Below are 17,500 nucleotides of genomic sequence, written 5' to 3' on the forward strand. Positions count from 1 at the left end.
CTCTCTCTCACTGTGTGTGTGTCTCTCTCTCTTTCTCTCTCTCTGTTTATTATTCCTATCTTGTCTGCCTCTGCAGGAGGAGAGGTCTAAGGTGGATGATCTGAGAGGGACCCCAATGTCAGTGGGGACTCTGGAGGAGATTATTGATGATAATCACGCCATCGTCTCCACCTCCGTGGGCTCAGAGCATTATGTCAGTATTCTGTCCTTCGTGGATAAAGATCTGCTGGAGCCCGGCTGCTCGGTTCTGCTCAATCACAAGGTAAACGCACAGTAACGGGGTTCTCAAACTACAACAATGGCCTGTGTACAAGTAAACAAAGGTACATTTTAAATGTTCAGAAGCTTTATTGTAGTGTACTCTGTCAGAAAGAGATCTGTGGGTCACACATTAAACAAAGCGTTAGAGAGAGCTTTCAATTAACCAACAAAAGCTTTATCGCCCCCTACACTTTCTGTAATAGTCTTTCAGAATCACGGTGGACCATCTCTCAACGTGGGGGAACATTGTGTTTTGGTTTAATTTTGACACACTATGTCCTTTGGATTTATTAATATTAATATTTACCCTATTTACTGCCACTGGGAACTGTGCCAGAGAGAGACATACAGAGAGAGAGAGACAGACAGTGAGAGAGAGAGAGAGAGTGAGAGAGAGAGAGAGAGAGAGAGACAGAAGAATCAAGAAAAGACATGTTCCTTGAACTGTAGCAATGTTATGAACTAATTGTGGATCTTGCTGCTCTTATATTGCAATTGGAAACAGATGAAGTGAATAAACTGTGTGTTTGTCCAGGTTCATGCAGTCATTGGAGTGCTGATGGATGACACTGATCCCCTGGTGACGGTGATGAAGGTGGAAAAAGCTCCACAGGAGACCTACGCTGACATCGGGGGACTGGACAGTCAGATCCAGGAGATTAAGGCAAACAGACTTCACAAAGACATTGTTCTTTCAGATGTAGCATGTGTTTTATTGTCGTGTCCTTATTGAAAAAAACATACAACAAAAGCGAGAAGGAAAGCGTCTGAAGATGAATCACTGTGTTTTGAAATGGAGACTGTGAAATTCCTGGTGCCTATTTTTAAACAGTAATTATTGTTACTGCCAAAAATGTAGCAAAAAAATGATTAAGAAAGATAGATATTTTTAAAATACTTTTTCTAAAGTGTGCATGAGGCGAAGGTTGTTCCCTCCTGAAAGAACAGGTTTGTTTCCCGTAGTGCGGCGGGGAGCAGCCATGATTAAAATACAGTTTATTACAGAGTATTTGTTTCATCCAGGCCACTAGGTGTCAGTATAAAGGCTGTTCCACAGTGCGATGAAGAGTCAGTGAAGGAATGACTGGTTTGTGTCTTAAACTCCTGAACTGATTGTTAGAAGGAAACTGGAAAAAATGCAATGTCTTTGGTGCTAATTGATGAGGTTTACTTCATTTCTTAGCTAGCAACCTCATTTCTGCAGAGTAAAACTAAACAAGCAGGGCGAGAGGTCCAGAGTGCTGCAGTGACCCCAAGATCTGATGTGACGGATCTGGGCAGTTTGCATTCTCCTCTGGAATGTTATGCTCAGTGGCGTTTCGTTAGCAGCTGTACAAAAAGAGGTAGTTTCTCTTCTCAGAGGAAGTGTGTGCTCACCCCCACCCTCTTGAAGATAGTGACAATGTGGGTGATCAGGAGAGACTCAGATGTGGGAGAATTGACCATGGGGTGTGCAATTTAAACCAGAACCGTTTTTACAAAGGCTTTCTCTGCTCTTTAACCTGAGGTAATCTCTTCCCCTGTGTTTACCTGTAGGAGTCAGTGGAGCTTCCTCTCACTCACCCGGAGTATTATGAGGAGATGGGGATCAAACCTCCTAAAGGAGTCATCCTCTACGGCCCTCCAGGGACAGGTCAGTTCTGGATTTGTCTGCAGGGAACACTAGAGATCCCGTCAGGACATTGAGTTTGGTCCCTTGTGATGCCACAGCCATCCGTAAGCAGGACTCCAGAAGACTGCATTTGCGCTCGCTCTCTCTGTCTCTGTCTCTCTCTCTCTCTCCACTCACAGTACAAACCAGTGTGGGCATCTGGTAGCCCCTTTATTAATATAAAGGAATTAAGAGTTAGTGTCTCATCCATGTATCCTTATCTCCTGTAGTGTTGAGTTAGGAGTAGAGCCAAAAAGTTTTTCCCTATCGATGTCAGTCGAGGTGACTGTTGAATATCACAGCTCCACTCTCTAACTCCAGGTAAGACTCTGCTGGCCAAAGCCGTGGCCAATCAGACGTCAGCGACCTTCCTGCGTGTCGTGGGCTCGGAGCTGATCCAGAAGTATTTGGGCGATGGACCCAAACTGGTGCGGGAACTTTTCAGAGTGGCTGAGGAACACGCTCCCTCCATCGTCTTCATCGACGAGATCGACGCCATCGGAACCAAGAGGTGAACAGAGACCTGGCTTTAATTCAGATTAGTGAAGTTTAATTCAGATATGTGAACTTTAATTCAGATTAATGATCTTTAATTCAGATTAGTGAACTTTAATTCAGATTAGTGAACTTTAATTCAGATTAGTGAACTTTAATTCAGATTAGTAAAGTTTAATTCAGATTAATCGACATTAAACAGTTGGAATGTTTCTATGAAACAAGGCTTAAAGGTTGGAATCTTGCAGCTTGTAACCAAAACCTTAGCAAACACCCGGAACACCACTGGAGAAACATTTTAACCTGGGGTTACAATGCATTACATTTTTGCCAGGTTTTAGACCCTGTTCTCAGTCTGTCTAAGTTTGTGCTGCACTGGTGTGGTCTAGTGTGTAGATTTTGGTTTATTCAGAGTTGACATTCTGAGAAAACTCTAATGTACAAAGGAGTTGTGTACATTAATCTAAACTTAACAACACCTGAGCAAGGTGTTAGCAAATCCCTCACAATCCCCAAGCAACCAGATGAATTTGCTGAAGCTGAGCGATCTCTAAATAAAATGCAGACACAGAATTTTATTGAAATTTCTTAAAAAACATTATCCCTCCTGCAGAAACATGCTCTGATCTCTGTAAATGATGTGTGCTCAGGTACGACTCCAACTCGGGAGGCGAGCGTGAGATCCAGAGGACGATGCTGGAGCTCCTGAACCAGCTGGACGGCTTCGACTCTCGAGGGGACGTGAAGGTCATCATGGCCACCAACAGGATAGAGACCCTCGACCCTGCTCTCATCAGACCAGGCAAGAGACGCTGCTAAATACAAGCTCCCGTTCGTAGTTCGAGGATCTTCCTGTAAATATGACTGAAGAATTCTGGGTAACGGTTCACTGTAGCTGAATGTTTATGAGCCTACATTTACATTAGCATTTAGCAGACGCTCTCCTCCAGAGCGACTCACAAAAGTGCTCAGTGCTCAGACAGAATGTGTAGCTTGTACAAATAGGTTCGAGTCCAAACTCCCCCTGAGCTCAGACGCTGCCAGAACAAGGGTCAGTGCTGATCCAGAGGAAGAACAAAAGCACAGTATAAGTCACAAACAGATGAGTCTTCAGTCTGGGCTTGAAGACCACGGAGAGTCCGCTGGAGGGAGTTCGTTCCATCATCTGGGCGCCAGGACTGAGAGGAGTCTTAAAGAGCTACATAAGACCTGTGTGATCCTGTTCTGACTCCTGACATAGAGCTACACCCCTGTGCTCCAACTGTCTTAAAAGCCTCTGCAGAGTGTGACCTCCTCTCTCTGGTCTCTGTGCCCCCCCCCCAGGACGAATCGACAGGAAGATTGAGTTCCCTCTGCCGGACGAGAAGACCAAGAGGAGGATCTTCCAGATCCACACCAGCAGGATGACCGTGGCCGATGACGTGACCCTGGACGACCTCATCATGGCTAAAGACGACCTCTCTGGAGCCGACATCAAGGTAACTTTGTTTTTTCCTTTTCTTTTCTTTTCTTTTTATAACTCTAAGTCTGTATTAAAAAATAATCACATCCTTTTAGTCATAAAATATATCTATATTTAAAGAATTATCTTACAGTCTAAAGCCAGGTTTATTAGTTACCAATGTTATACATCTCTCTCTCTCTCTCTCTCTCTCTATCTTTCTCTCTTTCTTTTTCTCTCTGTCTCTCTTTCTCTTTTTCTCTCTCTCTCTCTTTCTTTCCCTTTCTCTCTTTCTTTCTCTCTTTCTTTTTCTCTCACTCTCTCTTTTTCTTTCTTTCTCTCTCTCTCTCTCTCTCTCTCTCTCTCTCTTTCTCTTGCTCTTGCTCTCTCTCTCTCTCTCTCTCTCTCTCTCTCTCTCTCTCTCTATTAAAGGCGATCTGTACAGAAGCAGGGCTGATGGCTCTGAGGGAGAGGAGGATGAAGGTCACGAATGAAGATTTTAAAAAGTCTAAAGAGAATGTGCTCTATAAGAAACAGGAGGGCACTCCAGAGGGGCTTTATCTCTAAAACATTCACTCTCTCTCTGTCTGTCTCTCTCTCACTCACTCATAGTGTGGGTGAATTTGAGAAGGCCTCTGTTCAGATTTAAAGTTGATATGTCATCCCTGTTTAAAAACCTTGTATCTCCAACATGATCGAGGAAGGAGAACGATTGATTGGTTGATTCTTATTGGAACAAAGTGTTTTCAAGTCTTTTTGGTGTAAAGTCACTTGATATTTTAAATGATTCAACCGAAAAAACAAAAAGACAGCAGCGTAAGTGGATATACGAGGTTTGGTCTTGTCTCAGAAAATTTTTTGTTCTCAGAAAATACATTAAACCTTTGTGTTTTTCAAAAGGAATACGCTGTTCTCTTCTTAAACACACACCAGCTCCTTTACAATGTGTCGCTGCCTTACACCCAGTGAATCACACCACAGCCCTGAACAGGAGAAAGTGGTTACAGAAGATGAATCAATTACTTTGTTATACATTTCTCACAATTATTTTACACACACACACACACACACACACACATTGTTAACCCTGTTCTGTTCTGTTCTGGTGAAATGTGGGACGTCTGCAGGTCACTTCTCCTCAGTGGCCATTAGGGGGCGCCAGTGATCAGTCCGTATGAAGTGATACAGCCCTGGGTCTAACACAAAGTAAATGAACAGTACGCTCCTGTGTCAGAGCTCTGGCTGATGATCTGGTGGCTGTAGCTGGTTTAAAGGCTGTGTACTGTTTACGTTTACTTTAGAGCTGTGGTTTACAGCAGTTTAACTGTGGTCTGGAGCCTTTGTGTCACATCTTTAAGTTAATTCATTCATCTGTGAGCACTTCATCTTGATCAGACTCGGGTAAAAAGCCTAATCATAATCACTGGACACTAGACCATCACAGGACATCACATACACACCTGTGGACAGTGTCACTCACTCACACACTCACACCTGTGGACAGTTTCGCACACTCACCCAGTCACACACACACCTGTGGACAGTGTCACACAATCACCCAGTCACTCACCCAGTCACTCATACACACCTGTGGACAGTTTCACACACTCACCCAGTCACACATACACACACTCACACCTGTGGACAGTGTCACTCACTCACACACTCACACCTGTGGACAGTGTCACACAATCACCCAGTCACTCACACACTCACCCAGTCACTCATACACACCTGTGGACAGTTTCACACACTCACCCAGTCACTCACACACTCACACCTGTGGACAGTGTCACACAATCACCCAGTCACTCACACACTCACCCAGTCACTCATACACACCTGTGGACAGTTTCACACACTCACACACTCACCCAGTCACTTATACACACCTGTGGACAGTTTCACACACTCACCCAGTCACACATACACACACACACACCTGTGGACAGTTTCACACACTCACCCAGTCACACATACACACACACACACCTGTGGACAGTGTCACACACTCACCCAGTCTCACACACACACACACACCTGTGGGCAATGTTTTATACTCACCCAGTCATTCACACACACATATGGAGAATGTCACACACTCACCCAGTCATGCACTCACACCTGTGAACAATGTCACTCACACAGTCATTCACAAACACACACTCACACCTGTGGACAATGTTACACACTCACCCAGTCACTCTCTCACACTCTCTCTGTGTGTGTTTGGACTGTGTGAACACCTGGAGAAAACCCACTCAGTCACAGAGAGAATACACCACACTCCCTCACAGAGAGTGACAGGAGGAGAGGATCACATCCAGGACCCCGACACCACTGTGACATCCCATAATAAAAATACATTTATAATAAATTAAAAAATTAATATTCTGAGTTAGTGGTCCACATTTATCTGATACCAACAGCCCAACTGGGTCACACTGGAAGCCCATGTACAACACACCCAGAGCCTACAGGTCCCTCCTGAACCCAGCTATGCCCATGTTCATCCCCTGTGGGGCGCACTAATCAGTGCTGGCAGAGTATACTACTACTTAATTACATTTTATAAAACTTTATATTTTATAATAATGAAGTACGTGTAGCTGGTGGAGTTGCACTTTTTAATACTTTACAAGCACTTTTTTACTTAGCACCCCATGAGTACAGGACTCTCTCCATGTTCAGTCTGTAACCCTCTTGTCTGTGTGAGGTGAGATGGTGTGATGCTGTGATGCTGCTTTGTGACTGGGTTGCGCCACTAACTCTGGGGGATCCAGCTTTATATTTGAGACCAGAATGAACCAGAAATGGAGAGTGGTCCACACCTCTGTCCCTCTGCTGAGACACAGGACGTTCTGAGAAGTTCACACTGACCACAGTGTCCCAGGACTTCAGTCCTGAACTGAAACACTTTTACCACAGTTACAGTAGTTTTATGTCCAGATTTGGACATAAAAATGTTTCAAATTTAGAATTAAAGAATAAATCTCGTAGCAAAAGCCTTGAAAACTGAGCTCAATCCGAAACAGTCTTCTTTATATTGATGAGGCTTCTCTATCGCTGCTGCAATGCGGGTCTGAAGCGACCAATCAGCAGCCTCCTGTCATCGTTTATTAATATTGCAGGTCCGAATCAGCCAATCAGGAGCCTGGAAATAGAACCGCAGCACCTCCACGCCTGTGGTATCCCTCCGCGCTACGACAGATTAGTGCAGCGAAAAGAGCCACGTGGGAGAAGAAACAGCTTCGTTTCTCCAACTTTAAAAGACAAGATGACAATAATTGACCTTTTTCTTTAATTTAAGATTACAATGTTGAATTATAAGCGTGTTATTACAGCGTTAATATTTTTCATTTTTACATCTGTTAAATCATTCCGCTGTCGTCCAGCAGGTGGCGGTATACAGCGCGCTCATGGTGATAAGGAAATAAAGTTAATTAACGTTTGTATTAAATATATATATTCACTCCTACATATATAATAATGTTTATTTTATCTTATAGTGACATAAACTTAAGTTATGAGTGTCCACATCCAGGTCAGTTATGTAGCATTCGGTCTTATAACTTTGACAAAACACCCATATGTTGGGCCCAGCTGGGATCCAGGAAGTGGTGTCCACAAGTGAAATGTTGGCTCCACCTATGGATGCCACCCAGGGTCAGTGAAGGCAGCAGTATGTGAATAGTGTAGATATGTGATGCCCATCTGAATCAAACCAATCTCTAAATAAAAATAACCCACTATGTTCACTAAAGGCCGATGTACCAATCCCCCAAAGCCCATGTTGCTCCTGAAGCCAGTTAGACGCTGGTCAAACGGTGTGGGACCCATTTTGTCTTAATTTAGAAAGAGTACTGTGTTTTCAGGCGCATTGTCCATGTGGGCTGTAGAGTTTAAGCTGCCCAGGTGCATTCACTGATGCTGGAGAGCGTGCATAAATGGGGCCAATATTTAACCCATGGACAAACCTCGCTAGTTCCCAGCTGTGCAGAGCATATGGCTGTGTAAGTTGAGTTATGAACAGCTTAGCTTTTAGCTTTCAATGTACAGATATGTGTGGCACATTTTAATGTTATTCCTAAATGTATCCACTCAGATGATGACCCTGCAGGGCTTTGTATAACACCGATCAATCGGACTGCCTGATAATTTGGTTCTAAATAAACGTATGGTGTCAGAAATGTGGATAGTGATGGTGAATGGAACCAGACGTCTGCTTCTAAAAGTTCCTCAGTACAGTTCATTTCCTCAGTGGAGCTGAGATATCCATTTTATCATCATCATCATCATCATCATCATCGCTCCATATTAGTCTTTTCAGAAATGTGGAGGTCACTGATGTTTGTGGAGAATAAATAAAATCCTGGATGTGTGTTAAAGAGACAGAGACATTCGGTTCCATTCACCACCAGTGGAAAGAAACCTCTGTGTGATGCAATTATATATAAGTGAGCCGTAGAGGAGTATAGACCTTGTTTCTGCTGCTTCCACATTAAAAGCTCTTGGCTCTGTGTGTTCACTGCTCTGTTTCATTACTGAGCTGTTTCTGAGCTGAGATCAGGGTTTAAACTCAACTGTGTTTGGACACGGGCCACAGTCTGACCATAAGAACAAACCCAGGAGCGTAGGGTTCTCAGATGTGAAGCACCTCAGGGGACTGGCCTGTAAACCACTCACTCACTCGCTCATCAAAGTGAAGCTGCTCCTGTTTAAAGCGTTTAGTGTAATTATTTCTGAGCATTTGATCAAGACAAATATAGTACTGTCAGTCACTCAGGAGCAGTGTTCTCAGCCTGGATCATGTTTACTGCAGAGAACTTCCTAAAACACGGAGCACTTCCCCTAAAGAGCGGAACAGACCTGCCATTTAGAACACAGTTCCTCTTGGTTTTATTTATTTGTTTGACTGTTAAGGTGTAAGTGACTGGGTGAGTGTGTGTCACTGTCCACAGGTGTGAGTGTGTGTTTCCCTGTGATGGACTGGTGATTTGTCCAGAGTGTGTTCCTGCCTTGTACCCAGTGATTGTGTGTAGACACTGCTCTGACCCTCATCAGGATGAAGCACTTACAGAAAACTAATGAATTATTAATAATAATAATAATAATAATAATAATTTAATGTAAAACGTAACCAAATAAAATTAAGAGTCCGGTACTGGGGGGAAAGCGCTGATTGGGGGCACTATCCTCTGCTGGACAAACCCCTTCAATCCATTTCTAATTAATGTAAGAGTCAATTAATCTGCCGCCATGGCAGCACTCCTCCATTAGGACGATTATCCAGTGGCAGGGTGGTGATGTCACAATAAAGGGGCGGGAGTATCATTAAGTATAAGTATTTTTACTTATTCGTATTATATATATATATATATATATATATATATATATATATATATATGCAACCAAATATATAATATTATAATATTTCCACCCGTTTTCGGGTAAGGCCACACCCCTTCTGCGCTTGTATTCGCTGACAGAGCGTAGCAGCTCTTCATTACCCAATGGCAGCACAGGAGGCCGTGTACAAATAGCCAATCACAGCTCAAGGAGGGCGTGGCTTTACTGTGATATTTGGCGGATGAATACGTATATATATCCCTCCGCCACAACGAGGAAAAAAAGCGACGCAAGCGGAGCTGCGCCCAGAGAACGATCCCTGTCCGAACCAGCGCCCTCCGCGACCACTCCAACAAACATGGTACGTTTATCTTCTCTTTACTGTGTTTTTAAAGGATCATAATGATTAATGCGTCTGTTTATTTGCGGCAGGGACACACCTGGCTTTGTGAGCCTTGTTGATCCAATACAGATCCATGCCACCACGAAATACCTGATGTGAATTCCAATGATAATTAGTTCTAATACTAATAATGAGTCATAAACACCTGCATTATCAGAGAACATCGGTGGACAGGTTAAATACCGGCTGTGGAATCCTTTCTCATTCAGATCTACGTTCATATCCTTACAAACGTGAAGATAATGCTTTAAAACGAGATGATGATGGAGTCTTTCACTGGTATTGTGTCATAAACAGCAGACAGGTAACTGGATGAGGATGGACCAGTGTCTTGTTCTCTGTAGAAGGTGCTGCTGTGCAGATCTACGTGCACGGCTGTGTAAATATGAAGAAAGCGTGTTGCCACCCTCAGTGTGTGAGAGCCGCTCTTGTGTCATGAATAAATACAGTGGAAACTAACACTAATCTAATTGGACTAATGGAACATCATGAAGTTCTGTAGGATTTAGGATTCTCTCATCATTACTGAGTTATTATGGGCTGTGTGTGAGAGAATGTGTGAACATATATATGACATAATAATTATATGTGTGTGTGTGTGTGTGTGTGTGTATGATCTCCATTCTCTGGCCGTGACACATTGTAGAGACTGTATACGGTGTGTTTTCTGAGGTTTTCGCTGCAGAGCTGTGGGGTTGCATCATCAGAGGAGGCTTCTTTCAGGCCTGCGTTCATTACAGCAGTAATAATACATTTATTTTTATCTAACACCACTGATCTCTCTCTCTCTCTCTCTCTCTCTCTCTCTCTCTCTCTCTCTCTCAATGGCTGTGTTGGATGTTACATCATTGGCGCTGAAGTGGATGCTGAGGAGTATGTGGGAAAAGAGCCCTAGCCGTTTTTTTGTATTGATTTAACAGGACAAATACTTCCCCATGTTACTTTATGATGTGACGGGACCAGGTTTGGATTAGTGCCCCCCTCTCAGCTGCAGGTTAATCTCCAGAGAGTATGAAACATTAAATTTGATTACAAATCTGTTTAAATTTGTCTCATCAGGATTATTACTGTGGCTGCGGAGCACCATCCCAACGGCTTTAGAGACCACTCTCAATTTTTATGTGCTTTTTCATACAGCATCATTAATATAACGCAGAATTAATATGAGGAATAAGAATGATACATATATAAAGGGATAAATAATGGAAATGTCTCAGTTACATTGGAGGGAACCACATTTTAATGGAGCCATTCCATAAATAGAAACCCTCATAGACTGGAGGTAAATGATAGAAGCTGAGGCTCATGAATAAGTAAAAGCAAGTGTAATTCCGACGTAGTTAATGCTACTGTTAATATCTCCATTGATAAAGAGCTGAGATAAGAGTAATGGCGATTAGACACAGCACGGTTATAAAAGTAGTGGCACTGTATTAAAAAAATACATCTTTAAAGGGACAGTGCGGCAGTCAGCCGTTCATGATTCGCCACGGAACCCAGACGCTGTCAGTCGGCCGAGAGCCTGAGTTTTGTCTCTTTAGAGGCTAGTGCTGCTAACTAAAGATGGAAGTGAGTCGTCACCCAGGAGGCCTGGGTGTAAATAGTGAGACTCACTGTGGACCACGAACGGACACACCACTGCACCATGTGAAAGCAGAACTGTCATTTTGAACAAACCCGAGTAAATGAACTTGATTTGGCAGGTGTTTGCTTCAAGTGGTTGTTAGCGACATTAGCCTCAAAGCTGTAGCTCTAAATTGTAAACATTCAGACTCTAAGCATGTGTCGGCCGTGTCTGAGGTCAGTGGGGAATCGTGTAAATTTGAGTTTTTAATCAGACTGTACCTTTAAGAGGAGGGTACTATGGTGAAAATGAAATATCATGATGCTTCTTGCCTCCGCTGAATTCAATCAGTCCCTGGGAAACCACAGTCATCCGTAAATGGGAATAGGAGTCCCAGAGAGACTACCCCCCCCCCCTCTCTCTCTCTTTCACTCTTTCTCTTTCACTTGCTCTTTCTCTCTCTCACTTGCTCTCTCTCTCTCTTTCTCTTGTTCTCTCTCTTTCTCTTGATCTCTCTCTTTCTCTTGCTCTCTCTTTCTCTTGCTCTCGCTCTCTTTCTCTCTCTATCTCTCTCTCTCTTTCTCTTGCTCTCTTTCTCTCGCTCTCTTTCTCTTGCTATCTCTCTTTCCCTCTCTCTTGCTCTTTCTCTTTCTCTCGCTATCTCTCTCTCTCTTTCTCTTGCTCTCTCTCTCTCTCTCTCTCTCTCTCTCTCTGGGTAGAATGGCCCTCCATCTTCCCCATCACAAGCAGAGCACTCGGCAGTGCTGATGTCTGTTTGCTGGCATGAAAGCTCTAGGCAGTTAGCACTCTCCTCCGAGCGTGTTGAGCTCTAGTGGCATTGTGTTGACAGAAGTTAAAAGAGGTTTGCGGAACCATATGCTCCTCACCCTTACGTTTAAGCAGAAGCTTGGAAAGCGAGGGAGGGGTACTCAGTTTGCTGCAGTGTGCAACCTCAGAACTAGATGTCACTGTCTTACACACTGCATTTTTTAAAGCATTGATTCATTGATGTTGATGCAGACTGTGTATTTAAAGCAACACTAGGTAAAATTAGGTATTTCTGCTACTGGCTCCCCCTACAGTTGAAGAGTGTAATTCACTTTTACAACATTGTGCTGAAATCAAGGGGGAGGGGAGAGGGAGTGGGGTGGTTTTCGTACCCTCCACCAAAAGTTACATAGCGCAGGTTCTGCAGTGCTGAGCCCAGAGGAGCAACAATAGACACTCTAAACTCAGACACACAAACTCAGCCTGGAGTTTGAAAATATTAGAGGTCACAAGATAAACATCAGAACATGTAATGTTCTAAACAAGGCTGTTTATGGGGGTTGTGATTGTGATGTCACAGCACTTGGGTTCTTGGTGGTTTCTGATTGGTCAAACACCTGCACAGACTCCTCCAAATTTAAAACGGGTTAAAGCTGCAGTAAGTCATTTGTGAATGTGATCCTTTTCTAATGCAGTGAAGAAAGCAGTCTGCGCTTCATAGAGCGGGTCCCCCACATGGGGTCGTCCATGTTTACGACAGGTTTAGTACAGATCCTCGGACACCTCCAGGCCACTTGGTGTCAGTGTAATGTCGGGTTTATGATGTGAGGAAGAGTCGGTGGAGAAAACAATGGACGGAAACTTTAAAATAAGCCTTGTCCATGGTTCTAGTGTGTGTGTTATTTATTAGAGCGACTCAGTGTGTTTTGTCCTGTGGGAGAAACATCTGGCAGAAGCCAGCTGTTCTGAAGGCAACACTCCTGTGGACTGATGTAACAGTGCCGCGCAACAAATGCCAGCAGTTATGTATCGGGTCTCTTGTGGATTACTGTGTGTGTGTGTGTGTGTGTGAAAATAATTTGACAACCTTTTTAAAGCAGAATTAGTATTTTCTAATATTCTCCCATAATGCAGTGTGTGAGAGAGATGGAGTGTGTGGCGCTGATGGTAACCAGGCGTCTTCATGTCAGCACATGTCCGAAAGATTGTAGACAGCTTTTCCTCTGAAAGGGGTTGTTCCTTTGCTTCTGTTTGTGCTGTGACAGTCTCTGCGCCTCTGGGAAGGATTTACACTAGACGCTGAAACACTGCTGTGAGGATCTGATGGCATTCAGGCTCAAAAATTACATACTCAAGCATGCCCCAAAGGAGTAGTGTAAAGTTCTATTATTTCACATGAAACAGAACCCCACTGGACCGCCTCTGGCATTAGACACCGTGCTCTTCGGATCATGTGCAGCTGCTCCAGAGCATCCCACATTATTTCATAGTTTTCTATAGACATTATCCAAACTGTGTCAACAGTGGGTGGAGCTTAACATAACTGAATTAAGTCAGTGTAAGAGCTGTGTCATCTCTCTGTGCCAGGACGTTCCTGACTAACGCCCCATGCCTCTGTGTGTGTGTGTGTTGAGATTTCGTGGGGACGTTGCTGTTGGTCCTCATTTGTAGCCATGCTTTTCGACCTCAGATCCAAATTGTTTGGGGAAAAAAAATAATTATAACAAAAGTCCTGTTTGTACAGGATTAAATGTCCATGGGGTCCTGGGGTAATCTCCTCTTTCACAGATGCTCCACTGTGATTTCGTTTCTATCCCAATTGGCCGTTTCAGTGGTTTGCCCTGTCGCACCCTGACGCGGAAATAAATTGCCTCTCTGTTTTTCACAACTCTCGGAGGTTCTCTGGTGATTTTAGTTCCGTGTGGATACACACATCAACATTTTTCACCGACTCGTGTACCTTAGTGATTTTAGTCCCATCTGGCAATTAATAGAAAATTAATTGAAATCAATTTTCAGAACTACTAATCCATGTGATCTAGATTTTAATGATTTTCGTTTCATTTAATACGTCCCCACTGTGTGTTCATGTACCGTCCATTTTAAACCAGACTGCTGCGCTGTAGTCACGTTAATCTGCCACATGGAGGCCACACTGAGGAGAATAAACACGGACCGAGCGACTGGAGCGGCTCGTACCAAAGAGAAACGCTGCGTCTGTGGTTTGGACGTGTTCTGACTTTAGTGAAGACACCGAACACAAAGAAGTCAAATGTAAACACTGAGAAAAACCAGTTTCAGACCGAAGTGAATCCCCCGGTCTGTTTCACACTGAACACAATCAGACACCGAATACGAACAGAGCACGGCTCAGACGCAGAGACGGAGCTCCCAGCCGCGTCAGAGACACACACCCCACCTTTAACACTGGAGTGTGTTTACAGCACGAGCCTCGACAGGGAGATGAGAATAAGAAACAAAACCAGAATAATCCTTTATTAATCGTAATCAAGGTGAAATGATCAGACAACTGTGATATTGATTTGCGCTCATATCGCCCCGCATTAATCTGGATACACACCAGTTGTGCACCAAACGTAGAGGTGGCCTATTGATTTAGTCCGGTCTGGATACACACCCCTGTTTTCCCCTCACTCTGTGGTACTTTGGTGAGTTTATTCCTGTTCTGAAACATGGCTCTATTCTTTTAAGGGCAGAAGCCGTCCTTGTTTGAAAACCTCCTCATATTTCATCTCCTAATGAGCATCAGAGACTCTCCACTTTTAGAGCCATGGCCTTTATACATTTCCTGGGAGAACATTTTAGAACAGTGACACTGTAGTGCTGTTTTGTCCAACTCCAGCAGCACTGCTGTGTCTGATCCACTCTACACCAGCACAACACACACTAACACACCACCACCACGTCAGTGTCACTGCAGCGCTGAGAACGATCCACCACCACATCACACCTGCTCTGTGGGGGTCCTGAGCGCTGAGGAACAGGGGGAAATGGGGATAATAAAGTATGCAGAGCAACAGTTGGACTACCACCTTGTAGATGTAAAGTCAGAGACAGTAGCTCATCTGTTTCTGCACAGTGTGTGTGTGCCGTCCTCTGTTTAGAATTAACCTGGAGTTTTTTTCTCTTTGCTGTAGCAACAGCTTCTGAAAACAGTTTACTTTAGTTACCATCACTGAGATACATGTTTCTGATTGGACAGTGACTATGAGGACATTTCAGTGAGGGTTTGATGGTGTTCAGACACAAGTGAACAGGTCAAGTCTGATCCCAAAGGTGTTGGATGGAGCTCCATCGCTCCAGAGAACAGCTGCGTGGCTCCACAGCCCAATGCTGGGGGCTTTATACCCCACTGACTGATGATGTCTTAGTACTGGACATGGTGACCTTAGGCTCATGTGCAGCTGCTCTGGTTTTTCTGTCTATAGCAGGGCTTTCCTGTGGAGAAGATAAAAGACTGTCTCAGCAGTGTGTGAACATTAAAGGACCTGAATCTGCCGAACTGAGTTGTCTACATACTTTTGGAAATATTCTTTTTTAGTTCATTGCCTTTAACTAACTGCCTCCCCTCCCTCTCTTTTCCACTGCAGGCAGATCAGCTCACAGAGGAACAAATCGCAGGTAAGAGCTGTGTGTCAGTGACTGGGTGAGTGTGTGACACTGTCCACAGGTGTGAGTGAGTGAGTGACTGGGTGAGTGTGTGAGTGACTGGGTGAGTGTGTGAGTGACTGGGTGAGTGTGTGACACTGTCCACAGGTGTGAGTGTGTCAGTGACTGGGTGAGTGTGTAACACTGTCCACAGGTGTGAGTGAGTGAGTGACTGGGTGAGTGTGTGAGTGACTGGGTGAGTGTGTGACACTGTCCACAGGAGTGAGTGAGTGACTTGGTGAGTGTGTGACACTGTCCACAGGTGTGAGTGTGTGAGTGACTGGGTGAGTGTGTGACACTGTCCACAGGTGTGAGTGTGTGAGTGACTGGGTGAGTGTGTGACACTGTCCACAGGTGTGAGTGTGTGAGGTACTGGGTGAGTGTGTGACACTGTCCACAGGTGTGAGTGACTGGGTGAGTGTGTGAGTGACTGGGTGAGTGTGTGACACTGTCCACAGGTGTGAGTGACTGGGTGAGTGTGTGAGTGACTGGGTGAGTGTGTGACACTGTCCACAGGTGTGAGTGTGTCAGTGACTGGGTGAGTGTGCGATGCCCTGTCCAAGGTCAGCTGTGGCCTGGTGGTTAGGGAACTGAAGTGCCCTTGAGCAAAGTACCAGACCCCTGAGCGCTCCGGGCATGTGTGCTCACTGCCCCCTAGTGTTCACTAGTGTGTGTAAATGTGTGTTTCACTGTGTGTGTGTAAATATGTGTTCATACCCTGTGCCCAGTGATCCCTTATAGGCCCCAGACCCTGCATGTGATGAATTGGTTAGAGAAGATGAATAAAGAAATGAATGAATACCCAGCCATTGAGTTATTAATTTTCCAGGATCGTTAATTAACTTTAGTGTGGGACGGTGGTGCAGCAGGTAGTGTCTCTGTCACGCTCCGGGTGATTGTCTGTGAGGACTGTGGTGTGTTCTCTCTGTGTCTGCATGGGTTTCCTCCAGGTGACTGTCTGTGAGGAGTGTGTTGTGTTCTCTCTGTGTCTGCGTGGGTTTCCTCCGGGTGACTGTCTGTGAGGAGTGTAGTGTGTTCTTCCTGTGTCTGCGTGGGTTTCCTCCGGGTGACTCTCTGTGAGGAGTGTGGTGTGTTCTCTCTGTGTCTGCGTGGGTTTCCTCCGGGTGACTGTCTGTGAGGAGTGTGGTGTGTTCTCTCTGTGTCTGCGTGGGTTTCCTCCGGGTGACTGTCTGTGAGGAGTGTGGTGTGTTCTCTCTGTGTCTGCGTGGGTTTCCTCCGGGTGACTGTCTGTGAGGAGTGTGGTGTGTTCTCTCTGTGTCTGCGTGGGTTTCCTCCGGGTGACTGTCTGTGAGGAGTGTGGTGTGTTCTCTCTGTGTCTGCGTGGGTTTCCTCCGGGTGACTGTCTTTGAGGAGTGTGGTGTGTTCTCTCTGTGTCTGTGTGGGTTTCCTCCGGGTGACTGTCTGTGAGGAGTGTGGTGTGTTCGTGTGGGTTTCCTCCGGGTGACTGTCTGTGAGGAGTGTGGTGTGTTCTCTCTGTGTCTGTGTGGGTTTCCTCCGGGTGACTGTCTGTGAGGAGTGTGGTGTGTTCTCTCTGTGTCTGTGTGGGTTTCCTCCGGGTGACTGTCTGTGAGGAGTGTGGTGTGTTCTCTCTGTGTCTGTGTGGGTTTCCTCCGGGTGCTCCGGTTTCCTCCCACGGTCCACAAACACATGTTGGTAGGTGGGCTGGAGACTCAAAAGTGTCCGTGGGTGTGAGTGTTGAGTGAATGTGTGTGTCACCCTGTGAAGGACTGGCTCCCCCTCCAGGGTGTGTTCCTGCCTTGCGCCCAGTGATTTCGGGTAGGCTCCGGACCCACCATCTCCCTGAACTTGATAAGGGTTAAGGGTTAATTTTCTGCTCCAAGTCAATTCCAAACACATTCCCAAACAGAGAAACACTTT

The 17,500-nt window shown here is 44.9% G+C and overlaps 2 protein-coding genes across 2 annotated transcripts in view; both read left to right on the plus strand.

Moving 5' to 3' along the window:
- The first annotated feature begins 79 nt into the window (after positions 1-79).
- Positions 80-4,718, plus strand: psmc1b (proteasome 26S subunit, ATPase 1b). The gene is made up of 7 exons (XM_066676498.1): positions 80-262; positions 797-925; positions 1,798-1,894; positions 2,234-2,423; positions 3,058-3,209; positions 3,731-3,885; positions 4,281-4,718. Exons 1-7 carry the CDS (start codon positions 116-118, stop codon positions 4,413-4,415), a joined length of 1,005 nt encoding a protein of 334 aa, XP_066532595.1. The 5' UTR covers positions 80-115; the 3' UTR covers positions 4,416-4,718.
- Positions 4,719-9,447: 4,729 nt separating this feature from the next.
- The window catches only part of calm1b (calmodulin 1b), an 18,740-nt gene continuing 10,687 nt past the window's right edge, over positions 9,448-17,500 (plus strand). The window contains exons 1-2 of the mRNA XM_066676543.1: positions 9,448-9,558; positions 15,544-15,574. Of these exons, the coding sequence (XP_066532640.1) occupies positions 9,556-9,558; positions 15,544-15,574 (34 nt within the window). The 5' untranslated portion in view covers positions 9,448-9,555. The remainder of the gene's footprint in view (positions 9,559-15,543; positions 15,575-17,500) is intronic.

The sequence above is a fragment of the Hoplias malabaricus genome, chromosome 7 (genome assembly GCF_029633855.1).
Source record: "Hoplias malabaricus isolate fHopMal1 chromosome 7, fHopMal1.hap1, whole genome shotgun sequence".
NCBI classification, from domain to species: Eukaryota; Metazoa; Chordata; class Actinopteri; order Characiformes; family Erythrinidae; genus Hoplias; species Hoplias malabaricus.

Excerpts from the sequence above, each read along its gene's own strand:
- psmc1b (XM_066676498.1), top strand. The coding sequence starts at position 116 with ATGTCAGTGGGGACTCTGGAGGAGATTATTGATGATAATCACGCCATC. Across the intron at positions 3,210-3,730 it reads CCCTGCTCTCATCAGACCAG|GACGAATCGACAGGAAGATT; the intron begins GCAAGAGACGCT and ends CCCCCCCCCCAG. Across the intron at positions 3,886-4,280 it reads TCTCTGGAGCCGACATCAAG|GCGATCTGTACAGAAGCAGG; the intron begins GTAACTTTGTTT and ends TCTCTATTAAAG.